The sequence below is a fragment of the Lepidochelys kempii genome, chromosome 1 (assembly GCF_965140265.1).
Source record: "Lepidochelys kempii isolate rLepKem1 chromosome 1, rLepKem1.hap2, whole genome shotgun sequence".
In the NCBI taxonomy this organism is placed as follows: domain Eukaryota; kingdom Metazoa; phylum Chordata; order Testudines; family Cheloniidae; genus Lepidochelys; species Lepidochelys kempii.
The window spans coordinates 25,102,023-25,129,892 of NC_133256.1; the positions used below are offsets into that span (position 1 = coordinate 25,102,023).

Below are 27,870 nucleotides of genomic sequence, written 5' to 3' on the forward strand. Positions count from 1 at the left end.
TTTGCGGTTTTGTGAGTGTTTTTCTTTTTCTTTGATTACTATTGTGTGTGTGTGTGTATGCTTGGGATTGGTGATTTTCTATTTCTTATAATCCAATTATAGTCCTGTATGTTGGTATAATGGCATGCCCTCCCACAAGTGTAATATATCACAGAATCACTATTAGACTAACAGTCTCTACTTCAGTTCTTCCACATTTACTCGGGAGTGACTGCCACCAATGAATGTATTAATTTTAATAATGCAGTTACTGAACACTTTTTTTTAAATGACATTTTTCAGTGCTGATTTCTCCCCTCCCCATTATTAATTATGATTAATTATTCTTTTCTCTTCTTTTGCCTTAGGATGAAAGAATGATGTGATGGAGGTGACTATGGGCTGCTGGTCAGGCACAAGGCCCCCATTGTCTTGCCTCACCCTCCTGCTTGTCAAGCTTTTGGCCTGCGTTTGCGAGGGGCTTCACGGGACAATACCACTCAGCTTTCACTTTACGCATTCCATTTACAATGCTACAGTGTATGAGAACTCTGCAGCCAGGACCTATGTCAACAGTCCAAGTAGAATGGGCATTACATTGGTAGATCTTTCATGGGATATCAAATATAGGATAGTGTCTGGCGATGAAGAAGGCTTTTTCAAAGCAGAGGAAGTCATAATTGCTGACTTCTGCTTTCTCAGAATAAGAACTAAAGGTGGGAATTCTGCTATATTAAACAGAGAAATCCAAGATAACTATTTATTGATAGTAAAAGGGTCCGTCAGAGGAGAGGACTTAGAAGCATGGACAAAAGTGAATATCCAGGTTTTGGATATGAATGATCTAAGACCTTTGTTTTCACCAACCACTTACTCTGTAACAATAGCAGAAAGCACTCCTTTAAGGACTAGTATTGCGCAGGTGACAGCAACAGATGCAGATATTGGGTCCAATGGTGAATTCTATTACTACTTCAAAAACAAAGTTGATCTCTTTTCAGTTCACCCAACTAGCGGCGTTGTCTCTTTAAGTGGCCGGTTAAACTACGATGAGAAAAACAGATATGACCTTGAAGTTCTGGCTGTGGACCGTGGGATGAAACTTTATGGAAACAATGGAGTAAGCAGCACTGCCAAGCTTTATGTTCATATTGAACGTATAAACGAACACGCCCCAGCCATAAGTGTGGTAACCCATGTACCCTTTCCATTAGACAAGGAGCCTACATATGCTGTTATTAACGTTGATGACCTAGATGAAGGAGCTAATGGGGAGATTGAATCTGTTTCCATTGTAGCTGGAGACCCCTTAGAACAGTTCTTTCTGGCTAAGGAGGGGAAATGGATTAATGAATACAAAATCAAAGAGAGAAAACCCATTGACTGGGACAACTTCCCCTATGGTTACAATCTTACTCTTCAAGCGAAGGACAAAGGGTCTCCTCAGAAGTTTTCTGCAGTCAAACTGGTCCACATCGCTAGTCCCAAGAGAGAAAGTATCCCAGTAAAGTTTGAAAAGGAAGTTTATGATGTGTCAATCAGTGAATTTTCCCCTCCTGGAGTGGCGGTAGTTATAGTTAAGTTGATGCCTGAACCACAGGGTGTGGAATATATAATATCTCCTAATCAGGATGCTGAATATTTTAAGATTAATCCCAGGACAGGTCTTATTATCACCGCTCGCCCTTTAAAAATCATTGAGAAGGAACTCTATGAGTTAGAAGTAGTAAACAAAGGTGGTGATTTAAAAGCACAAGTTATTGTCAGGTTAGAAGACGCCAATGATCACACTCCAGAGTTCACACAGCCTTCGTACAGCTCCTTTGTCAATGAAAGTGTTGCTGTAGGAACCAGTGTTTTGTCAGTTTCAGCATTTGACAAGGACAGGGGAGAAAATGGCTATATAACATACAGCATTGCCAGTCTGAATTCACTGCCCTTTACTATAAATCAGTTTACTGGTGTTATTAGCACCTCTGAAGAACTGGATTTTGAGTCCTCTCCGGAGAGCTACAGGTTCATTGTCAGAGCCTCTGACTGGGGTTCGCCCTACCGTCATGAAAGTGAGGTGAATGTCACTGTATACATAGGCAATGTCAACGATAACAAGCCCTTGTTTGAGAAAGTGGCTTGTCAGGGAGTGATTTCATCTGACTTTCCCATTGGTGGTCACATCACTGCTGTATCTGCAATAGATATAGATGAGTTAGAACTAGTGAAATACAAAATAATCTCTGGAAATGATCTTGGGATTTTTTATTTAAATCCTGACTCCGGTGTGCTGCAACTTAAAAAGTCTCTTGTTAATTCTGGTATAAAGAACAGCAATTTCGGCCTTAGGATCACAGCTACGGATGGAGAGAATTTTGCTGATGCCATGTTCATTAACATTTCAGTAGTACATGGGAAAGTGTCTTCAAAGACCTTTAGCTGCAGAGAGACTAGAGTTGCTCAGAAGCTGGCAGAGAAATTGCTCAAGAAGGCAAAAGCAAATGTGAAGCTGAATTTGGAAGATGGCTTCCTTGATTTTTATTCAATTAACAGACAAGCTCCACACTTTGATAAATCCTTTCCCTCTGATGTAGCGGTTAGAGAGGACTTTCCAGTTGGTGCTAGCATCCTGAAAATAAAAGCCTATGATGCGGACTCTGGATTTAATGGGAAGGTGGTCTATACAATTTCTGATGGTAATACAGATAGTTGCTTTAACATTGACATGGAAACAGGGCTTCTTAAAGTTCTTATGCCCATGGACCGAGAGAAAACAGACCTGTATCTCCTTAACATTACAATTTATGATTTAGGTGATCCCCAGAAATCTACATGGAGACTATTGACTGTAACTGTAGAGGATGCAAATGATAACAGACCTGTTTTTTTACAGGATAGTTACTCAGTTAATATTTTAGAAAGCATGAGTATTGGTACAGAAATGATCCAAGTAGAAGCTAGAGATAAAGATCTAGGATCTAGCGGTGAAGTGACTTACTCTATATTGACAGACACGCAGCAGTTTGCCATCAATAGTTCTACTGGAGTAGTTTATGTGGCTGACCAGCTAGACAGGGAATTGAAAGCAAACTATACACTAAAGATAGAGGCCAGGGACAAAGCTGAGATTGGCCATCAGCAATTTTCTGTTGTTCCTCTGAAGGTTTTTTTGGATGATGTGAATGATTGTTCTCCAGCTTTCATACCATCTAGCTACAGTGTGAAGGTCCTTGAAGATCTGCCAGTTGGCACTGTAATAGCTTGGCTAGAAACTCACGACCCAGATCTTGGTTTGGGAGGTCAAGTGCGTTACTCTTTGGTGAACGATTACAATGGACGATTTGAAATAGACAAAACCAGCGGCACCATTCGCTTGAACAAAGAACTCGATTACGAGAAACAGCAGTTCTATAACCTGACTGTGCGTGCAAAAGACAAAGGACGTCCAGTTTCCCTCTCTTCCGTTTCTTTTGTAGAGGTTGAAGTGGTGGATGTTAATGAAAATCTCTACACTCCTTATTTTCCTGACTTTGCAGTCATTGGAACTGTGAAGGAAAACTCCCGCACTGGAACAAGTGTGTTGCAAGTGATAGCTCAGGATGAAGACTCTGGAAGGGATGGGGAGATTCAGTATTCCATCAGAGATGGCAGTGGCCTTGGAAGATTTAGCATAGATGAAGAAACCGGTAAGTTTAGAATATTACTTAATTTATTTTATTTACTTTAACCTTCATAGAAGTTTTTACAAAAGTAAAGCAGGGGGATAATTATTTCACTTCATAATGTAACATAAGTTCAGTTCTTCATAATAGGCAAGATAAAGTTATAAATATAAATGTTTCAGGCATAGATCTAACAAGAGTTTATTACTTGGATGCATCCGTCTCGCAGTGGGTGTGGAATAATACACATTACTTTGCAATCGCCATACAGTTCACTGAATAGCAATGGTGGCTGTGCGGGGATTCCATTACAGCTACCATATTATCTGTTGATAACTATAAATTACTCAGGTCACTTCTGCAGACTGTCACTGCACTCTCGACCTTGACTAAAGGCTGAACCCAATAAAGTAAATGAGGAGTGTGAAATAGGTTTGGGGATCAAAGAATTCCTGTTTCTGTGGTATTACTCATAATGCTGGCATGCTGTTGTTTTTCGTTCGCATTCAGCAGTTTGAAACAATATGTCACGCTGTATCATATGCTTTGAGGTAACACACAATTCAGTTTGTGCTAATATTGATTCTCTTCATAAGAATAAAATTCAAACATGCACATTAGAAAGCAGTATTTGAATGCTGATTAAGAAGTTTATGTTTTTTAAAGATTTTTAACTGCAAAGTCACCAGCATTCTAAAACCATAAAAATCAAGCAGGAGAAGCTGTGTAGTAAAACACAGTTTAGGAGCTGGCTGTTTAAGTATTTAATAGCTGTTGGCACTAATGGTGCAGCTGTGATACTAGATTAAGTGTGGAAATTAGAAAACATTAGTTTGCATCTTAAGAAATTACATTAAATATGTTGGGTTTGCTGTGTTTTAAGTAGACCATGTGTTTCTTTTTCTAAAGCTTTTAATTTTGAATGTGGTATTAAAGCATTAGATTAAAAATGTATGGTTTGGCTAATTCAAACGGTTTAATCAAATATCAAAATTCTAAACTGAACATTGTGGAAAACAGAGGGTGGGCCTAATATGAAATAAAGGCATCGAAGACCCCTTAAACCTATTTGAGCTACAGTCTATATACTGCAGCTGGGCACAAACAATATATTTATAGCCCTGTGACCAAACAATGCAAACTTGGGTATCTGAAGCAATATTCAGGGCTACCATTAAAAGCGGTCTCTTTATTTATAAGTGCTGATCTCCCGAACTGGAGATAATGGTAGCTGTAGGTGCTCGGGCTACACTGATTTAGGTAAATAATTATGGATTTAGAAACACAATTTTAGGTGTTCAGGTTGGAAAATTTTGGTCTACGATCTTACTGAGTTGAAACTGAGTTGCATAGTGTATCACACACACAGAGTTCTGTTAGAGCTCCCTCTGACCTGACACTCGCCATGCTGTTGTGTTAGGCCCTCACCTCACTGGGCCCCATGTGCTTTAACTCTCTTGACTCTGAACAGAGTCCAGACACTGCCCTTGGCTGGGGTCTCTCTGCACACTCTTGTGGTGCAGATCCTCTGTCTAGCACTCTCTCCTGATAGCTGAGACCCCACGGTCTAACTGCATAGTCCCTGAGACTTGTGATAGACCCTCAGACTGTCCCTTAGGTTATACCCACTTTCTCTCAGCACTCCAGCGGTGTAGGTGCTCTCAGTATATAGTTCACCTCTTAAGGGGCAGGTGACAGTAAAAGCTAACAGACATGCAGACCGACTTTGCACAGGATTGTAAACACAATTTCTCCTTACTTGGATAGCACAAGAAGTACACAGATCTAGACAAAATAACCACACCTGTGTGCATTTCCCAATCTCAATTTCCTTACCACTCTAGAGAGGAATCTCTCTGACTTCTGCTGTGAGGGTCTTTCCACACTCCTTCCCAAACTTCCTCTACTTGTGGTCTCTTCTCAAAATGACTGTTGAGAGACCCTCTCTTTTATAACTTCTCATCTCTTTTGTCAAGTGACCCTGCTGTTCAACCTGATCAGAGTCCCTCACCAGGTGAACTGATCCCCACCTGGGCAGACTGCTTCTTCTGGGTGGCAGCTAACTCAGGGTGCTTCTGTTTGAACAGAAGACAATCAAGGCTCAACAACCCTCTACTATTATCTATGTGCCACTGTTCCTTGAAATTTCAGACTAATATGGAGTTAAAAGAACAACAGAGAAGGCAGCAAGCCCCACATTCAGAATGGAGTTTGCAGCCTGACACAGATAACTATAAAAAGCCTCTGGTATCAAACAGAATTCATACTCTATGCATAGACAGAGTCCCCAAATCGTCATAGTTAGGATTAAGCAAAACAAATCCCGCTAAAGGCAATGGAAGTTACCTGGTGAAATTCTGAAAAATTAGAGGTTCATTGAAGACTTTAACTAGATTATCCATATTTTTAACCTGTGTCCCAACTGGTTCAAAAGATTTGATGGCCTACAATGGATTATGGCCCCAGATCAGCAAAATACAGTGCATACTTATTTAACCATGTGCTTGACTTCAATAGGACTTAACTGTCTACCACAAATTAAGTGTGTGTTTACATGCTTTCCTGAATTGAAGCTTTAATTAATCTTTAGGATAGACCCTTTTAAAAAAATAAATATAGGAATAAATATATTTTTCTTTCACATTTGAAAACATATTTTAAAATGATAATCAGACAAGCCCCTTGTCAGTATTTCATTCGACTGTTTTGAAAGATTACCTAGCAGCAAAGCATTTAAAAAAATAATTTTCTTTCAGTTGTACTTGTGATTACATTGAATATTGATACTTTAAAAAAATTCTTCAATTAATTGAAGAAATCAGGTGTTTTTTGCCACCCAGAAAGGTGACTACCGTTGCCATTGAGTATATGTGGACAACAGGTTTTGATGGTTTGGGCGTTATTTTGCACCCTTGTAATCTGAGTGCAAAATTTGATCTATTTGCCAAATTGGTGAAATCCATAAAGCTTTGCTGTTGGGCTGGTGAAAGCTTAAATGCTGTTGAATGATGAATTGGCTTTCTAGATGTAATGAAGAGCTGAAATCACAGACTGAATTAATTTATAAGGAGATTGCTGCTTATTTAGTTTTCATGCACTTAATTTGTCACTTTTTAAACTGACCTGCTCTATTGACTTATCTGTTGTCTTTCTTGTGAAATTTGTGAAGGAAAGCAGAAGTGAGAAGTACAAAATAATCAGTATTTTTTGGCTACTGCCTTAATGAGAGGAAGACTGCAATACCCATTATAATCATTGTTAAATACAAAGGAACCAAATTCAGTCCTTGTGTAAGTGGGTGTAATTCCAACTCTATGCTCTCTTGTCTGTGTCACTCCATGTGCTATCAAAGCTGCATCTGAGTTCACACAGAAAAAATCAGGGATGAAATTCTGGCCCTGCTGAAATCAGTGGAAATTTACTGGGACCAGGATTTCATCCCAGAACTCTTCTCTCTGGCCTGTGTGATGGACATCTCTCTGGGTACCGTTGATGAATTATAGAATTCAGCACCTCAGAATCTAGTGAGTCAAATTTATAGCAGCAAACTGTGGCTGTGCCTCCGACTCATAAATAGGTAAAGTTCACATAACTAAACTCCACTCATGCCTTTCTCCCTACATCCATGTCCGAACCACTTCCCCCACCAAACTTCAGCTTTTTTCCAACTTCACTCTGTGCCAGCCCAGCAAGTGGGTTTATTTTCCTCTACTGGTAGATGGAGTCAATAAAAATCTCAAGATTACTGTACTCTCTCCTATAGTGTAAGGGTGTTGGCAGAAAACATCCAGTTATTTTATCTCCTAATGTTGACCACATATGGAAGAATTGCATGTTATGGATGCAATTCTATACCTATACCTCCATATCTGGGTATAGGTAGAGAGAGCATACTGATCAAGTTTGCAGGTGATACAAAGCGGGGGGCGGGGGGGCAGGAGTGTGTGCCAATACTTTGGAGGATAGAGCTAAAATTCAGAGGGGAGACCTGGACTATAGACAACAAAATGAAATTCAACAAAGACAAATATAAGGTGCTACATGTAGGGAAGAAAAACCAAATACACAAATACAGAATGGTGGAAAACTGGCTTGGGAGCAGCACTGCTGAGAAGGATCTGTTGTAGCAGATCAAAACCTCAACATGAGTCAGCAATGCGATGCTGTTGCAAAAAAAGCAAATGCAAATTTAGGTTGCGTTAACAGAGGCACAGCATGGAAGTCTAGGGAGGTGATAGTGCCACTCTGCTCAGCACTGGTTAGGCCTCAGCTGGAGTACTGTGTCCATTTTGGTCACCAGTGTATAGAAAGGATGTAGAGAAACTGGAAAGGATCCAGAGGTGAACGACAAAGATAATTAAAGAGATGGAATGCAAGCCATATGAGCAAAGGCTTAAGGAATTGGGTTCGTTTAGTTTGGAAAAGAAGAGATTAAGGGGGGATATGATAGCATTCTTTAGATACTTGAAAGGCTGCCATAAAAAGATGGAGAAAAGTTGTTTTCTTTTGTCACAGCGGGCAGGACAAGAAGCAATGGATTTGAACTACAGCATAGCAGATTTAGATTAAATCTCAGGAAAAACTTCCTAACTGTAAGAACATTAGGACAATGGATCAGACTGCCTCGGGAGGTGTGGAAGCTTCTTCACTGGAGGTTTTCAAATGGAGGCTGGATAGCCATCTGTCTTGGATGGTTTAGATGCAACAAATCCTGTATCTTGGCAGGGGGTTAGACTAGATGACCCTTGCTGTTTCTTTAACCCTATGATTCTATGGACAGTTTGTTCATCCATACATGCTAACTAGAGAGCTAGTTTACCTCCCTTCTATGTGTACAATTCCAAATCATCTTCATTGCTTCGCCTATTCTTTATGCTTCCTTGTTTGGCTGTTTCTAATCAACTTGTTTATAGGCTGGTAGTTTGTCACTAAAAAGCCCTCAGTAGTGGACATCTGATGTGATCCAGGCTTTGATGGAGTTGGATGTTCTTCTTCTTTTTCCTCAACCAGCACTGCCTTTTGAAGTGGCTTGGTGTGTCCCTCTCTCTAGTTTTCTTAGGCATGCCTAGAATTTACACTCTCTGTAAACTAGCTTCTATGTTATGGAGGGGTGTGTGTGTGTGTGTAATTCTTGTTACACTCATGTCCTTACCTTGGAATGCTGTTGGCTGTATTTTAGCAGACATCTCCATGCGTACTGTTTAGCGCTGTTGTGAGGCTCCAGATTCCAGGAAAACAATGTTAGTTAAGAAAGAGCTCTCCCTGCCTTTCTTGTCCCTCTCTTGAAAGGGTAGCCTCTCTGAGACACAGACATTGCTGGCTGTATTGTACCCAGTTCGTGGGCTTCAGCCAAGTTTCATCATGTTTCCCAGACATGAGAGAACCTGGATTTGTGCAGGAAATGGCCCAACTTTGTTATCATGCACATTGTGTAAAGAGTTGTCACTTTGGATGGGCTATCACCAGCAGGAGAGTGAATTTGTGTGGGGGGGTGGAGGGTGAGAAAACCTGGATTTGTGCTGGAAATGGCCCACCTGATGATCACTTTAGATAAGCTATTACCAGCAGGACAGTGGGGTGGGAGGAGGTATTTTTTCATATTCTCTGTGTATAAATAAAGTCTGCTGCAGTTTCCACGGCATGCATCCGATGAAGTGAGCTGTAGCTCACGAAAGCTCATGCTCAAATAAATTGGTTAGTCTCTAAGGTGCCACAAGTACTCCTTTTCTTTTTGCGAATACAGACTAACACGGCTGTTACTCTGAAACCTGTTCCTCATCTGTTACTTTCATCCATTTACCTTCTGGTTACGTCTAGTCTATAATGACTACTTTCTCCTTCAGAGGATAACTGTACAGGATGCTTCCTGAATCATTTACAATACCAAAATCTACTAACACAAGTAACATGAACACAGATCTTTTATCTATTTGTGTGAGATCACAGTGCACTTAGGTTTTTATATTGGTTGAGCTTTTGAAGGATATGAGTAGCCTTTTGAAAATACCCTGCATCAGAAACCCTCCATTGTCCTTTATTTAGACAGTAAATATGGGAGTATTTCTAATTCACACTCTCAGATGTTCACTCTTTTCATGTTTCTGTGGTGCAATGAAACACCATTTTTAACTCAAGCTCTGCCTTTCATTCTGGCCTATGCTCACAACAATGTGCCCTTGGTAGCAGTCTTGCACTAGGAAGGCTCCTATATTTACCGTAGCCTGGTCCAGGGCATTAGCTATCGTAGAAATAGAATGAAATGATTTCTTAATGAACAGAGAGACTGGAGACAATTAGTGCCTTGTGGTACTGTGATCTCAGTATGCTTTATATGCATCAATTAATGTAGCCTCCTAACGTCCCCATGAGGTGGAAAGTATGATCATCTTTGTTGTTACAGATGAGGAAACTGAAGCACAGAGCTTATGAGCCCTGATTAGGGAAGCACTGAAGCATGCGTTAAGGTCCCACTGAAGTCACAGCTGTACACAAATGCGGGCAAAACCCTAATGTTATTAAAAATCCTATGGGATCTTTAATATCCATACAAATCAGGGATAAAATTTTCTAAGGCTGCTAATTCACTTAGGAACCTAAATCCTGTTTTCAAAGGTCACTTAGTTGCCTAAGTCACTCCCTCCACCCGCCCAGTAAACTATTTGGCTCTAAATTCTTCTGCTTCAGAAAAATGAAAGACTGAATTGACCCTGTCAGGGTTTTAACTGTGGTCTCTAGGTTTGTTTGGGTTTTTTTTCTCAATCCTGAAATTTTAGACCAACAAAGACAAGCCTTTAGCTTTCAGAAATATTTCTTTTCCTAAATGATAAAAAATTAAGGATGCCATTAAAGGGAGATGGGATACATGTAGTAATTCACTGTCACTAGCGCAGCAATTTGATGCACAGTTCTGAAGCCTTTAATTTTACCTAAAGAGTAATGGAAATACTCTGACAAACTGTTGCTAGAGTCCAAAAAAGAAGCCAGTCACTTCTGGAAAATCTTAATTGTGGCTTAAATTTATTTGCAATGGAAACATGAAACACCAGGAAATAGAGTTGGCAACAAAATAAGCCTGCCCATGTTGTCTCTATCTGGCAAAGGGAATACATTTATTGCATCTCACTGCTGTCTTCTAAAATAGTTTTGTAGGTAATGAGTATGCAAGTTGAAGGATACTGTCATTTATCATCACAGTTTGAGGAGTTATAGAGTTTGATAAATATTTATGTGATGCCAGCATAGTGGTTTATTGAAAAGAAAATGAAATGAAAATGGGCTATGGTCTGCATTTTTTAAATGAAAATATGTTGTATCTGCTGACTAAATCTATGAAGAGTTGAATCTGGGAATGGGTGACAGGGGATGGGTCACTTGATGATTTCCTGTTCTGTTCATTCCCTCTGGGGCACCTGGCATTGGCCGCTGTCAGAATACTGGGCTAGATGGACCTTTGGTCTGACCCAATATGGGCATTCTTATGTAAGAGTTGCATGTAGAATTCAGTTAAATTTATATTAAATTCCTGGTTCAGGTATTTGCATTATTAGGTATAATGGGGTGCTTCTAGTTTTCCTGTCAAAGTAAGGAATTTACCTGCCTAATTGACTTAGATTCCCGTTTTCAAAAGTGACATTAGTTATATAGGAGTCAAAGTCTCATTGAAAGTCAGTGAGAGCTGGGTCATGGGAGACGTAGTCCAGCCTGGACCACAGAGGAGAGAGGGGACATAAAGCATTTGAACTACACCTGCACAGCTGCCACATTTCCAAATTGAATTTTTGGATTTGAGCCAGAAGTCTTCAGCTTAAAATATTTGTTGTTTAGTTTTTCCCTGAAAAACCAAAATGGTCCCCAAGATAACAGAAAGCCCTGTTTCTGACTAGCTCTACCCCTGAGGAATCAAGGGTTCTGCTGACGCACAGAAAGGCAGCAGTGCTATCATGGGTTTAATTTTTCCCTGCAATACATTTCCTTCTCCAATAACTGCCTCGGGTACTGGACTAGATGGTCTCTCAAGGTCCCTTCCAGTCCTACTGTTCTATGGTTCAACCTTTCTATTAATTTTTAACTTAGCCTAAAGTAATACTAAAATCAAGTGTTTACTTTTGTAAAGTTAATTTGTAGAGGCTAATGTTTCTGACATCTTTCTAGGAACAATTTAGGTTTTCCACCTCTTAATTGTGAGAACATCAGAACTTGACCTGGTCTTCATTAGTGATATGGTAATGGATATCAGCCATTTTGTACTAATTTGTTATTGTGTATTCATCAACAATTGTTCATTTGTATCTGTATGTCCACATTTATGCTTCATTTCTCTCTGTAATGTTAGGATGCTTGTTACGGCAAAATTCTGTTCTTTGGGCTGTGCATCAGATATTGGCTACGCTGTTCTGCTCTTGTTGCCTATATTGGAAGTCCTTTGGAACAGAATATCAGAGGTGAAATCCACTGTGTGGTTCAGGGAGCAGAATTCTGGCCTGAATGTGAGACTGTGGAAGCTCATCCCTTCTACCAGCAGAAGTTGGTCCAGAAAAAGATAATACCTCACCAATCACGTCTCTCTCATATTCTGGGACCAGCATGACTGCAACAACACTGCAAACATACTTTGTCTGTGTCAGTTGTGAGTACAGCATTCCTGTAAAACACAGACATTTCTGTGCTTCTGGGTGTGCTTTCTTGTTCAGCTGTAAGTTATCTCTGGCAGCACTTTAGAATATGGTCTTTCCCCATTGATGGTATCCAACCAATTTCTGTAAAGTAAATGTTAAGATAATCTTTTTGCTGTTCAAATTAATTGCAACAAAAACCCTTTGATGTGATCTCTGTGTGTATTTTTATTAAAAAAAATATAAATTTTGCTGTAACATCTGGCTGCAAACTACTAAAGGCAATGAAGTCTGTCTGGATTTGACAGGGGAAATTTTATTTTAATCATTTAAACTTTAAAACATACATCAGCTTTTAAAATATTTATGTTAAAGGTGCCCTAATATAATTATGGCATATTTTGAAAGTTCACTTATGTGGAGTTGGTTATACAGAATTATTCCAGTCAAGCTGTTCAACATTCACAGCTTAATACCACATAAAATGGTTTATAAAATGCACAACTTTTACAGCTGTGTGTAATTTTACACATTTTTCCTTCTTTGGAATATGCCACTAGAGAGCCATCAAACTCCACTGCCATTTGCAAACACCTTTGTTATCCAGGATGCTCCTGATAATAAAACATAAATTCTAGATCATTTGAAATACTTTTATATGGTGAAAATACACAACCTATACTTTTCCTCAGCTGTCACCACTTACTGTATCTTACTAGCATTAATGTGTTGCCCCCCCCCCCCAAAAAAAAAAAAAAAAGAGAAGAAACCGAATATATTGGAGGTGGGAAGGAAGGTTTTCCTTGGATTTTGTTTTTGTTGGGAGTTCACACTAATGGGCATTTCCAGTGCTGTAAAATTAAATTGTCAAAAGAGTGTGGCCACGTGGTTTTGCCCCGGCGTGTATAAAGCACACTCTGTCCTAGTTACAGTGTTAGCTGCACCTTTGCTCCCTTTGTAACCTCTCCAAGGCACCCCCTGCAGTGTCAGGCCTCCTGCTTTTACCTGTCTCATGGGGGAATCATGCAATTTTCTAACTCTTAGACTAGGTCCTGGGCTACAGTACCCTGAATATCAACCATTCTTATCCCACAGGTTCTGGCATCATCAGTTCTTCCCTTCAGGTTTCTGTAGCCCTTGTATTTTTTTCCTGCTTGGATTTCCATACATCCTCCTTCTAAATTAAACCAATCCACAGCAAACCTCTCAATAACCAGGTCAACATACAGCATTCATACATTACTACAAAGCAGCCCCATGTTTGTCACACACTCTGTTCATGTGGAAGTTACTTTGTTTTCAAGGCTATGATTGTCATTTAGGGGCAGAGTCTGATAAAATTAATCCGGTTTAATTCCTCATTTCTCCATGAATCGTTCCACTGAAGTCAATGAGACCACTCATGGAGTAAGGTATTACTGGAAATGAGTCACTACCAGGATCTAGCCCTCAGTGCATTATGACCTTTATTAGAGACACCCCACCCATATTTTTGCAGTGGTTGTTACTAGCATTCATTAACCAATATCACACTTACTTTCGATGATCCTACATTTTTCACATGCTTTTGCCCAGCTTTTAGTTATGCTTTCTTCAAATGAAGATAATTAGTCAATATGTAAACATCCCATCTATCTAGCTTTGTTTCCTGTCTTCTTCTTATACTCAGTTGATCTGTAATTTAAATAGCATTAGATATTAAAGTTTGACATGTAATTAAAATAATGGAGATGTTAAGACACACATTACACAAAAATAATACTGTTCTGCTTTTGCATCCTGTGCTGGGCAGGGATAAGTGGGCTAACCTCTCTGTCCAGAAATTAAAAACTGATCAAGACTTTCAAACCTCAGTTTCAATTATTTTGAGCACATCAATCGTCCTGCAGTTACACAACTCTATATTTCATTGGAAGACCAACGCAAATGTGGAAGGCCTGACCCTGCAAATGCTACTGTGTGTAGTGTTCACTTTTGGCTGTAGTGCTATTGAATTCAGCTTGATTCCAGTAGGACTACATTTGGTGGTAAGCCAGGAGAAGTTCCGTCTGTTAGCAAATACTTTTCTGCTAATTAAATGACTTTTTCAATTTTGATGTTGAGCCAGATATCTTAGTTCACAGGTTAAAATCTATAGCTCTTTGAATGGATAGAAAATTAGCAAGGGTCAATTAAAAAAAAAAAGGCCTGGCTAGCTTTGCAGCTGTATATCTAGACGGAAAAAAATATTTGAGTCTGGCTTTTCTAGGAAAAATGTCTGTATGTTGCAATTTTGAAATAAGTCTCTTTCTGAAATGATTACGGATGATATAATTTTTAGCATTTACATATAAATTGCAACCAAATCCTGTTGCTTCAGCCTTTTCATTCATAATGACTACTTATACATCTACTGTCCTTCCATCCCCCTAAGTTTTCTCTAATTGTTTAACTTCTATCTGTGTTTCTTCTATGGTGCAATTTGGTTGCTGAATAGCTTACTTCCTGTACTCTTTTTCAGGGCTTAGTGGCACTGCAAGAAATTGCACTTCTCCCCTCTTAAACCCTGAGGCTAGATGCTCATGAAGTGTGATGCTTTCCCCTTCCTGTTCCTGCAGTTGAGTACTTTAATTTTTCTCTAATGCTGCCTATAATTCAGAGTGTTCTCTGTTCAAATCAGTGGGTTCTGTCTTGTGATCTCTTTCAGGAACCCAGTGTCCCTGAATGGCATCCATTCTTTGAGGGCACTGAATCTTTCCATCTAGTCATATTCATTTCTGCATACTGGTGATATCCACGTCTGCATTATCTGAGCATCTTCTGACCACCAGAGAAATTTCTGGCAGTGTTCAAGTTCTAGCAGCTAGAGCTCAGAAGGCTGGGACCCCTTCCTGGAATCTCAACTCTTTTAATTTGGGGGCTGGACCACTGAGCCAAACACTTGGGAGACCTGGGTCCTAGTCCCTGCTCTGGCACAGACAACCTGTGTGACTTTAGGCTAACCAGTTTCTCTCTGTGCCTCAGTTCCCTATCTGTAAAACAGGGATAATAGCAGTGCCCTGGCTCACAGGGATGTTGTGAAGATAATAAACACATTGAAGATTGTAAGAGAGAGAAAGGAGGAAGAAATTTTCCTAGAGCTCGCTGAAGTTTCTTTCTGTCCAAGACATCAAACCAACAGCAGGAGAAAGTTAGTTTAGAGAAGCCGGGGGAGGAGGTGGGAGGAAGAATCCCATGAAATAGCTGAGCCAGCCTGAATGAATTTCTCGGTCTGAGATTTATAGTGACAACAGGAAGGTGACAAGAGTCTTCCCTGCACTATAATAATATAACAGTTCAGCAGTTTGCCTGCTATCACGGCCTGTGGCCAATACAAAGTAAGGCCAATAAAATAATGTGACGCACTATCCTTTGTGTCTGTTTCTGCTAACGCATAGTTATTATAGCATGAATTTAAAGCCCTGTTGGACCACTAGAAAATCCAAGCAGGACACAGAAGCTCAGATGATCCCCAGCCGGAGGGGCTTTCAACACTCACTTGGCTTTTAATTATGAAACCTCTATCCCTCTCTCTCTCTCTCTCCATCATACAAGCAGCTCCAGGGAGCACTGGAGAAAAACCTTCCACAAACAATCTCTCCTCCCCCCACTACCCACACACATATAGACCTGCTTGGTTCCCGTCCCATGGGGAATGCACTGAGGAATGGATGGTGAATTACCTGTCCATGAGGAAATACTTCCCCAAGCTATTTTCCCCATTGATCAGTTAAAGATAAAACTAGCAACAGGCTGTCAAGGAAGCAGACACTAATACACAGCACCAGATCTCATTAGTAGACCAGGTGTGTGTGTGTGTGTCTGGGGGGGGGACCAAAGTCAAAGCCCCAGGGCTTCAGGCCCAGGCCTTTCCTTAGTCCTTAGTCCCTCCCATGCTTTCCTGCATATTGGGCTACCCACGTTTGCCATCCTTCCCTGTGAACTGCCCTTCTCTCCAAATCTTCCCATTTCATGTTGAAAGGTGCTTGAAGTCATTCAGAACTGTTCGTTTCCATGTTATTCACGGTCTTCCTCTCTTTCTTCTTGTATTTTCTGGCTTCCATTCAAAGGTGATATTTGGTAAGCGTTCTTTTTCCATTTTCAGCACATGTCTCAGCCACTGAGGACTTCTTTTGTAGATTATTTGTGAGTGTATTCCCAATATTCTTCTCAGACATTTGTGATGAAATGCATCCAGCCCCAGGCAGGGGGCCTGTGACCTGAGTCCCGACACCCAGGGCTGAAGCCCTTGGGCTTCAGCTTCGGCCCCAGGTGGTGGGGCTCGGGCTTCAGTTTCAGCCCTGGGCCACAGCAAGTCTGAGCTAGCTCTGGTGATCCCATTAAAATGGGGTCGCAACCCACTTTGGGGTCCTGACCCACAGTTTGAGAACGACTGCTATACTGGATAAAAGAAGGGGCTGGAAGTTATGACAGATTGCAAGGACCTCTGTTTTTACCAGGCTTTGGGGGAAAGGGCAGCAGAGATGGAATAGGGCCAGGTCTGTGGCTGAATGGGTTATTGGTCTGTTTTACTTCTGATTATGGCTGGATATTACGAAGGGCTTAGGCTCAGAGGGCTGCTTATTTTGTATGTGATGTATATATGCGATGGCAGGGCCCCTAGTGCTTTGGTTAGGCGTTACTGCGTTTATTTATTGTGATTTCTAAAATAAAAATAAAAAATGTAGGGTCACTGACAGTAAATTATATAGGGGAGAAGCATCCCCCAGAGAGTGAGCCTAACCTCTTCATGCGTCACTTTCCCCATCTGTACAATGAGTCTAATGATTACCATTTCGCGGGAGTGTGGTGAGGCTTGCTTGATGAATGGTTGCAAAGCTCTGAGGGTGCATATGATGGAAGTCAGTATTAAAATGCACAGTGTTGTATAAAACCGTTGCATTCTGCTTGAAGTGAGAGGATGTTAAAGGAGAGGAATTTCCTTCAGGACCCACTTTTTTCACATCCTAATCTCCAAGGAAAGCTTCTGAATCACAGCAACTATTTAAAGTAGTACGTTTGTTCCAAATAGTCACCATCTTTTTTTTTTTTAAACTGTTACCTGAATTGGAGCTACTTGACGGGTCTGTATTCACAGTGACAGATCATTCTTTTCAGCCTTCTGGAAAGGAATGATATTCCAAAAATCTGACTTAGTGTGCTGTTCAGAGAAAACAAAGCAACAAATTAATTTTCATGTAAAGTCTTTATTGGGCAGGCAAGATTGTGCTGTCATTGGGAAGACTCAGATGTTTTTGAAAATCCCACCCTAAATCAGGGAGTTGTGCTCCTAAGTCACCTAGACATTTTGGGAAAAGCAGCCTCAGTCTTTATTGGGCCACATTTTGCGTTTTGATACATTTTGACAGTGCTCCTTGAGGGTTCAAAGATTCCAAGGCGTGAAGGGAACCATTGTGATCATTTAGTCTGGCCACCTATATACAACAGGCTGTGGAAATTCCCCTAAATCATTTTAGAGCAAGTCTTTAGAAAAACATCCCATCTTGATTTCAAAATTGCCAGTGTTGGAGAATCCATCATGACCCTTCTGTAAATTGTTCCAATGGGTAATTACCCTCACTGTTAAAAATGTATGCCTTATTTCCTGGGTGCAGGTCCACTAAAGTCAATGGAATGGCAAAACTGCTTATTATAGGTCTCTGTGGTTGCCTTATTTTACAAAGCGAACTGGAACTTGCATATAGATATGTAGGCCCTGATCCTCTGGAGTTTGCCATGGGTGAACCTGCACAAACCTCATTGCATGCGTGGGCCTTTAGCTTGTAAACTACCCCAGGGCATTGTCTGTAACCATTTCTGTTTCTTGTTCAGATTTCCAGTGTAATTATATGATGTATTATTATTTGTGTTGTATTAGCACCCAGAAGCCTCAGTCGTGGACCAGGGACCCTAGTGTGCTAGCTACTGTAGAAACACAGAATAAGAAGACTGTCCCTCTGTTTAACTTTGCTAAGGCACTTGAGATCAATATTTATCTCTTGACTTACCCCATTAAATAGTTTCAACAGCCATCAGTTTACATTAAGTGCTGTTTTCTTAGAGTAATTGTCTTGTCAATAAAAAGTCATGCTATGATGATCTTGTTTTAAATGCAATAAAAGGAACTTTTCTGGTGATGGGAATGAATCTGAGCAACTGATTTCCCTATTTTGGGCTTTAAGCCAGGTTATTAAGGCAGCAATTAGAGACAGAAAGAAGTAGATTAGTATTGTCTATAGACCTGCAAATACATGGATATCTGCGGACTATTTTAGCGGATAGTGGATTGGATGCGGATACAACCGCACTGGGCTCTTACTCACCGGCTGTGCCTGGCCCACGGTGTCCGGCTCGGGCAGTCCGTGGGGTGTAGTGTGCTTGGGGCCGGTGGCAGGGGCTGGGCGGCAGGCCAGACTCGGGGCTGTCCAGCACCCGCTTGCTGCGCCACTTCCTGTCAAGCAGCTCAGGCCCCACAGGCAGCAACAGGATCCCAGCGATGGCCTGGCCCACCCTGGCGTCCCACCCCTCCGCTCTGCTGTGATGCAGTACGCACTGCTGCTGCTGTTGCTTGCGAGCCCCTGGGAGCAGTGCATGATGCAAAACCCCTTCCCCCAGGCCCCGCCCCCATGCCGCCTCTTCCCTGAAAGACCCCGCGCCCCTGCCCGCTCATCTCTGCTCCCTCTCCTCCCCCTCCAGACCCTGTCGCTGGCATTTGTGAGACAGCTTCCTGCTGCAGGTGTGGATGCGGATACACATAAAGGACGGCTAGAAGATAGCGGGTTGGATGCATGTTGATTCTGGTGGATGCTGATTGGATGCGTGAAGGGCTCTATCAATTTTGTATCCGTGAAGGGCTCTATCAATAGTGTTTGATGTTTTGGCTCCAAGCTGGAGTCAAGGAATGTTTCTAGCAAAGTTTCATTGACTTGTCACAACTTTCTGCTCTATTTGATATAAACAGTTGTAATGATTCTTTTAAAGAAGGCTGCTCCCTTACCTTGTAGGGTTTAATTGTATCCTGTTGGTTTACTTACTGCCTTTCATACTGGAGTATGAAACTAAGCAGGTTAGTTTCTCTTTTTTTAGTTAGTTTTTAATTTCTGGTTCAGATGCTCTGTGTCTAGCACAGTGATCATGGTGTTTGGGTTCCCAGCACTGCAAAGAAATGTTTTAGTCATCCCCCAAAGTGTTTTAATGACGTTTATGAAGAAATAAAGTAATGAACATTTTCATTGATATTACACATCAGGATTTTCTGTTCTAAAAAGTTACACCTTTACCACTTAAGAACATAAGAGCAGCCATACTGGGTCAGACCAAAGGTCTGTCTAGCTCAGTATCCTGACTTCCGACAGTAGCTAATGCCAGGTACCCCAGAGGGGATGAACAGAACAGATAATCATCAAGTGTTTATCATCAACCATCCTCTGTTGCCATTCCCAGCTTCTGGCAAGCAGAGGCTAGGCACACCATCCCTGCCCATCCTGGCTAATAGTCATTGATGGACCTATCCTCCATGAATGTATCTAGTTCTTTTTTAAACCCTGTTATAGTCTTGGCCTTCAGAAGGAGTTCCACAGGTTGACTATGCGTTGTGTGAAGAAATGCTTCCTTTCGTTTGTTTTAAACCTTAAGTAAAGTGCTTAAGTAAAAGGAGAAAATTTGAAGTAAATTTTCATTATGGTACAGTGACTGAAGGATGCCATACTCTCAAACCCAGAAGCAGATTTTACTCCATCCAGCAGCTGTGAATAAGCAATATACACGGTAACTTCAGCCCATTTACATGTACACCTGTATGTGCAGCACTCACTTATTAAAACAGTACACAAATAAAAAATGGATTTGAGAACTAGTATTTGGTATAAACTTGCTGATAGAATGATCCTTTGTTAGTTTCGCTATATTTTTAGATGAAATATTGATAGTAATGATCGGGTTATTGATAGTAAACTTAGGGTTGCCAAGTGTCAGGTTTCTGACCAGAAAGTCCAGTAAAAAAGAGGACCTGGCACTGGTTACCGGGGCGGGGCGGGGGAGGCACCAGGTCATCAACCCATGCCAGCCCCTGGTCAGCCGGGGCTACCTCCTACCTGCATCTCATGGCAGGCATGCTCCGTGTCAGGGGCTCCAGCTCCTGGCCCAGCTCAGGAGGAGAGGGAGCCCGGCTGGGAGAGAGGGAAGGAGGGAAGTAGAGAGGATCCAGGGACAAAGAAGGGGGCTGGGGGGAGAGCAGCGAACAATGCAGGGAGGAGCTTTGAGGGAAGAGGCAGGGCAGGGGGTCTGGGTTTCAGACATTAGAAAGCTGGCAACCCTAAGTAAACTAGGAACCACCCATAAATGTGGATACGACTACTTGTACCGGAAATCTACTGACCGCTATTCTTACCTACATGCCTCCAGCTTTCACCCTGACCACACCACACGGTCCATTGTCTATAGCCAAGCTCTGCGATACAACCGCATTTGCTCCAACCCCTCAGACAGAGACAAACACCTACAAGATCTCTATCAAACATTCTTACAACTACAGTACCCACCTGCGAAAGTGAAGAAACAGATTGATAGAGCCAGAAGAGTTCCCAGAAGTCACCTGCTACAGGACAGGCCTAACAAAGAAAATAACAGAACGCCACTAGCCATCACCTTCAGCCCCCAACTAAAACCCCTCCAACGCATTATTAAGGATCTACAGCCTATCCTGAAGGATGACCCAACACTCTCACAAATCTTGGGAGACAGGCCAATCCTTGCCTACAGACAGCCCCCCAACCTGAAGCAAATACTCACCAGCAACCACACACCACACAACAGAACCACTAACCCAGGAACCTATCCTTGCAGGAAAGCCCGTTGTCAACTGTGTCCACATATCTATTCAGGGCACACCGTTGTAGGCCTAATAACGTCAGCCACACTATCAGAGCCTCGTTCACCTGCACATCCACCAATGTGATATATGCCATCATGTGCCAGCAATGCCCCTCTGCCATGTACATTGGCCAAACTGGACAGTCTCTACGTAAAAGAATAAATGGACACAAATCAGAGGTCAAGAATTATAACGTTCATAAACCAGTCAGAGAACACTTCAATCTCTCTGGTCACGTGATTACAGACATGAAAGTTGCGATATTACAACAAAAAAACTTCAAATCCAGACTCCAGCGAGAGACTGCTGAATTGGAATTCATTTGCAAATTGGATACAATTAACTTAGGCTTGAATAGAGACTGGGAGTGGCTAAGTCATTATGCAAGATAACCTATTTCCCCTTGTTTTTTCCGCCCCCCCCCCCAACGTTCTTGTTAAACCCTGGATTTGTGCTGGAAATGGCCCACCTTGATTATCATACACATTGTAAGGAGAGTGATCACTTTAGATAAGCTATTACCAGCAGGAGAGTGGGGCGGGGGGAGGTATTTTTTCATGCTTTGTGTGTATAAAAAGATCTTCTACACTTTCCACAGTATGCATCTGATGAAGTGAGCTGTAGCTCACGAAAGCTTATGCTCAAATAAATTGGTTAGTCTCTAAGGAGCCACAAGTACTCCTTTTCTTTTTGTCCCGTGCATGTTTTTAGTTTGGATTTAGCATTAGATTGAGAACCATACTCCAGGAACAAGGAGTAAGAGTTTTATAATTACTCTGGCTACTGGCAATAGTTGTTCTGTTTTTTTCCTCTGTGTAATGCTTTGTTAACGTTTAGGGTGCGTACTCTTGATTACTGTAAATGAAGTGTAGCAATAACGCAGCCAATTCCATGTAAATGACCATTTTGTTCCTAGCAGTTTCAAAGTGTTTTTTATTTTTGGAATAAATATATAGAGTGCTGGGCTCTCTAAAGGTCAAAACTGTTTACAAAGCTCTTCCCTGCTTGGTTTTTGTTTAAAAAAAAAAAAAAAAAAGTAAATAAACTGAGATTTCTGGATTCATTAATATTTTTACCCAGATTTTGAAATCTAGTTTTCAAGGGATACAGAGATCTTGTTTACAATGTGTATAAAAAGATTAAAGAGAATTAATTTAAATGTGTAAGACAATTAAGTAATCTCCTACCTTCTGCTGTGAATCTAACATACCTTCAGTCCCATTTAATTTTCTGATTCCACTTACCTCTGATCTTCAATTAACTGGAAAGCTGTCTTACATTTTTAGTGCTATTTCCTTTTCCCCATCCCTCCTGAAACCTTCTCCAGTCAATTCATATGCATTTTAGTGCCCTCAGTCCTGTCTATTGTAAGCAATTTTAAGCACCTTCCCTCCCCAGCCTTAGTATCTAAGTATCTCCCAAACTTTAGGGCCTGATTCAGCAAAACACTTAAACCTCACTGAAGTCAATGGGATTTAAGCACATACTTAAGTGCTTTGCTGAGCAAGGATGGGGTTAGCTTTCTGCTTTGCTGAATTCAGGTCTTCAAGAATTTGTCTTCACAGCTGTAGCATGAGATAAGGAAGTGTAATCATCTCTATTTTAGACAGGGACTTGAAGTATATAGAGAAGTTGTTTGCCTAGCGTTGCACGGAAAGTCTGTGGCAGAGATGAAGTGTTAACCTATATCTCCAGGTTTCAGAGTAGCAGCCGTGTTAGTCTGTATCCGCAAAAAGAAAAGGAGGACTTGTGGCACCTTAGAGACTAACAAATTTATTTGAGCATAAGCTTTCGTGAGTTACAGCTCACTTCATCGGATGAATGTAGTGGAAAATACAGTGGGGAGATTTATATGCACAGAGAGCATGAAACAATGGGTGGTACCATACACACTGTAACCGGAGTGATCAGGTAAGGTGAGCTATTACCAGCAAGGGGGGGTGGGGCAGGACCTTTTATAGTGATAATCAAGGTGGGCCATTTCCAGCAGTTGACAAGAACGTCTGAGGAACAGCGGGCAGGAGGAATAAACATGGGGAAATAGTTTTACTTGGTGTAATGACCCATCCACTCCCAGTCTTTATTCAAGCCTAAGTTAATTGTATCCAGTTTGCAAATTAATTCCAATTCAGCCATCTCTCGCTGGAGTCTGTTTTTGAAGTTTTTTTGTTGAAGAATTGCCACTTTTGGGTCTGTAATCACGTGACCAGAGAGATTGAAGTGTTCTCTGACTGGTTTTTGAATGTTATAATTCTTGACATCTGATTTGTGTCCATTTATTCTTTTACGTAGAGACTGTCCAGTTTGGTCAATGTACATGGCAGAGGGGCACTGCTGGCACGTGATGGCATATATCACATTGGTAGATACGCAGGTGAACAAGCCTCTGATAGGGTTGGCTGTAGACAATGGATCGTGTGGTATGGTCCGGATGAAAGCTGGAGGCATGTAGCCCGTTGTCAACTGTGTCCACATATCTATTCCGGGGACATCATTGTAGGCCTAATCGCATCAGCCACACTATCAGAGGCTCGTTCACCTGCACATCTACCAATGTGATAGATGCCATCATGTGCCACCAATGCCTGTCTGCCATGTACATTGGCCAAACTGGACACTCTCTACGTAAAAGAATAAATGGACACAAATCAGATGTCAAGACTTACAACATTCAAAAACCAGTCGGAGAACACTTCAGTCTCTTTGGTCACTCGATTACAGACCTAAAAGTGACAATTCTTCAACAAAAAAACAGACTCCAGCGAGAGACTGCTGAATTGGAATTAATTTGCAAACTGGATACAATTAATTTAGGCTTGAATAAAGACTGGAAGTGGATGTGTCATCACACAAAGTAAAACTATTTCCCCATGTTTATCCCCCCCCCTCACCTCCCCCACTGTTCCTCAGATGTTCTTGTCAACTGCTGGAAATGGCCTGCCTTGATTATCACTACAAAACCTTCCCCCGACTTCCTGCTGGTAATAGCTCACCTTAAGTGATCACTCTGGTTACAGTGTGTATGGTAACACCGTTGTTTCATGTTCTCTCTGTATATAAATGATCAGGGATAAACCAGGATTTGATAGCTGCTTTCAACTACCTGAAAGGGGGTTCCAAAGAGGATGACTGTTCTCAGTGGTAACAGATGACAGAACGAGGAGTAATGGTCTCAAGTTGCAATGGGGGAGGTTTAGATTGGATATTAGGAAAAACTTTTTCACTAAGAGGGTGGTGAAACACTGGAATGCATTACCTAGGGAGGTGGTAGAATCTTCTTCCTTAGAGGTTTTTAAGGTCAGGCTTGACAAAGCCCTGGCTGGGATGATTTAACTGGGAATTGGTCCTGCTTCGAGCAGGGGGTTGGACTAGATGACCTTCAGGGGTCCCTTCCAACCCTGAGATTCTATGATTCTAAATCCCTTCAGCACTTTTGAAAAATCCCACCCCAATTTCATATGAGCTCTAAACACTCATGGTAATTTCCATTTGTTTTTCCTCTCAAGCAGGACCGATCGTCCTGGCTGAGAGTGACTTTTTAAGTATTTTAACAGGCCGCAGTACATATGCACTTGTTTTACATGCATCGGACTAGGAAGCACACCCCTTTGAAAATGTGAACAGTTATTTTCCTTTATGATTCACTTGCTTTCCCACAGAGAGATATTCAACATCTGACTGTTCAGCTAGCCCCTGTGTATGGCTTTATGGCTGCCTGCTGCAAGTCTCCACATTCTGAAGAGTGTGTGTACACTGTGGGCTTGAGTTTACAGGCGGTGCCAAAGGAGCTGATAATGATCCATCTCCTCCCCCGTTCCCACTCAGAGTTTGAGAGCAGGTTATTGTTATCTGTTTTCATCCCTTGCAAAATCTTCCTCCTCCCTTCTCCCCTCCCATTTCCTCTTAGGAGCAACTGCTGCAGTAGCCTCCAGTTGACTGAGAGGTCGAGGCACTAAGTGCACCCACCACTCAGTGCTCATCTGTGTGGGAAGCTGTCAGAGTTCAGTAGCTCACACCCCTGCCCAACCGCTTTCACCCCCATAAATCAAAATGTGCCTAGTGCCTATCTGCTTAAGGAACGTGTATCCAAAAGTGTATTGATGAGTGTCACGCCAGCAGATCGACTTCTAGGAGCAGATGTAAGGAGGTGATTTGGGAATTTATGTTAGTTCATGAATTATCAAAGTGAAAAGTTCATTATGGGTTTAATGCTCAAAGTGCTGGGAGCCAATGAGGTACTCATGTGCTTAAAATTAAGCATGTTATTAAGTGCTTTACTGAACCATGGCAGATTGCTCAGCATTTTTAATGCAGAAATTTAAGGATCTTACCATCTTGTTCTGTGGCTAAACAGCACCTAGCACAATGGGACTGGGGTCCTTGACTGCGGCTCCTAGATGTTCCTGCAGTACAAATGACTAATACTACTACGATTCCTATTTCAATGCACAGAGTATTTGTGTGTCTAACTTCTGCTAGAGCTCAATATTGAAATAATACCCAGCACATCAAGATTAGAATATACACCTCAGAATGGAATGATTTTCTGGATTTTGGAAGGTGATTTGGCTGGGTCATATTTTTATCTAATGTAATGGGATTCTGCAGAACTCTGAAAAGGACAAATGTGCTACATATTTATTACTGAATGTCAAGCAGTGAATTGTGAGCTTGGCAAGACAGTGAAGTAGTTAGCTCCAGGGATGCTGGTAGCCTTTATTCACTGAAGGAGCAGATTTTTCTATTCTGTTGTCTACAGGGGAATTATACTTTTGGTTTTTTTCAGGGGGGTTTAAAAAGTGTTCTGACTCTCTTTTGGTCACAGTACATGACTACTGTATAAGTGCAGGGGCGGGAGTAAATAAGTGCTTGTGGAATACTTTATGGTAATATATATATATATATATATATATATATATATATATATATATATATATAAATAAAAGGAATTAAATTCTAGACTTTTGTAATGATCACTAGGAAGAGAGTGTCCTGTTAAATCCAATTTTGAATGTGTCTAGCAATGGGACTTCTTTGAATTTCTTTGCAATATTATTGCAGGCTCCAGCACAGTGGGGTGCTCCTTTTGCAGAGAGCCATGGTTGCAATGTGCCAGGTGCCAGAGGTCTGCGCCACACTTTCATATGATACTTTTAGGAACTTAATCGGATTATTATTACTCTTAAGCTCCTGCTCCTTTCCTTCTGACAGGCTTCCCTGTTCTATTGCTCGGCACAGCCCATTCTCCTCCCCCTGCTCCTTTGACCCCTGTCTCCATTCCCTTGCTCTGCTCAGTCTCTTTTCCTCTCACTACCTCTGAGTGGCAACTTAGTGCAGCTCTGCTTAGATCCTTCTCCTGCTTTTTCTCTCCCCTTTTGTCTGGTAGCTCAATTCTAGGGCTCCCCTTTTCCTTGAGGCAGCTCATTTCTCCGTGCTCCATTCCTGCTTAGTTCCCATGGTCGTGCTCGGCTCTGACTGGCACTTCAGTGCTTTTGTGCCATGGCACACAGCCTGCCTTCAGAGCCCTAAAAGACAGCCCTCCTTGGACTAGCAGAAGGATTGGAGAACTGCCAGCTGATTGTTTCATCTCTGCTCCCCCTCCTACCAGCGCGCCTCAGTGAGGGAAAAGCAGAATTTAGCCTGTTGTGTTACCCTGTCTAATTTGCGAGAGTCTCTGTGTACTAATAGTGTTGTATAGCTCTTAAGTCTCAGCCTTCCCTTTTCCCCTCTGTTGTAATTTTTGGGTAATTTTATCCTCTCTAAAACAAGTTTCTAACCTTCTGGTATTTGAGATGCAGACTTACACCTTACAGCATGAAAAGAAGCAAACCCTGTTCCACTCCCTCCTCCCCCCCCCGCCTCTCTCTTCAGATGACTCCACGTCATGACATGAAACTTTCATAACCGTGTCAGTGCAACTAATCAGGGATTCCTTTTTGACCCACCAGGCCGTACAGTCCATAGCTTCATCCTTATATTCACAGGAAGCTTGTCTGGCACAAAGACAAATAAACTGTTTCATGAGTCAGTGGTTCAGAGAACTGGAGCTGGATCCTTATGTGTCCCTCGGTTCCCCTTAAGAACAAGTTTTTTAGCTGCAGTTCATGCAGTTTCTTTACTAATTGTATTTTTTAGCACATTAGAGGGCTTTTATTCTTATTGGCTTCATACCTAATTAGCCTTTCCCTAAACAAACATCACAGTGCCTCCCCAACTACCTGCACTGAAAGGGAACACAATTCTCAATTCCCCTAATATAATCTGTTTCGTGCTTCATGGAAATGATGCATTTGTCTCATTGTTGAACTGTACAGGCATAGCTGCTTAGCTGAGAGAATATTTATATTTTACATGAGTTTTTTTTTTTTAAGGGTGTGTATTATTTTTGGGTGCTACCATGATCTCGTTCCTTGAAGAAGGGCTGATTAGCGCGGAGTACCTCCTGCTTTCCCCAGTATGGTTCCTTTAGTCCTGTTTCATTGTCCTTAATAGTTCCCTTAATACACTGTGGATGTTCGCCTATCTACCTACCTTGGGTAGCTTGACTTTTAAGTTTGAAATGTCCTTCATATTTCTCATAGCTTGTCTCGATTGCCAAGGTTGTTCTCTTCAGGGTTAGTTGTGGGGAAATGCTCATCAAGAGGTAAATATAGTCAACTGATTAGACTGTAACCACACTGTGAACTCCTAATTTAATCAAAAAAATCACCCAAACGATAGTGTGTAATTATGCTAA

The 27,870-nt window shown here is 41.5% G+C and overlaps 1 protein-coding gene across 8 annotated transcripts in view; it reads left to right on the top strand.

The window, feature by feature from the left end:
* The window catches only part of FAT3 (FAT atypical cadherin 3), a 559,292-nt gene that overhangs the window by 123,303 nt on the left and 408,119 nt on the right, over nt 1–27,870 (top strand). For all 8 annotated transcript variants that reach the window (XM_073336876.1, XM_073336917.1, XM_073336926.1 and 5 more), the window contains exon 2: nt 348–3,656. In XM_073336876.1, coding sequence (XP_073192977.1) covers nt 365–3,656 — 3,292 coding nt within the window. In that variant the 5' untranslated portion in view covers nt 348–364. The remainder of the gene's footprint in view (nt 1–347; nt 3,657–27,870) is intronic.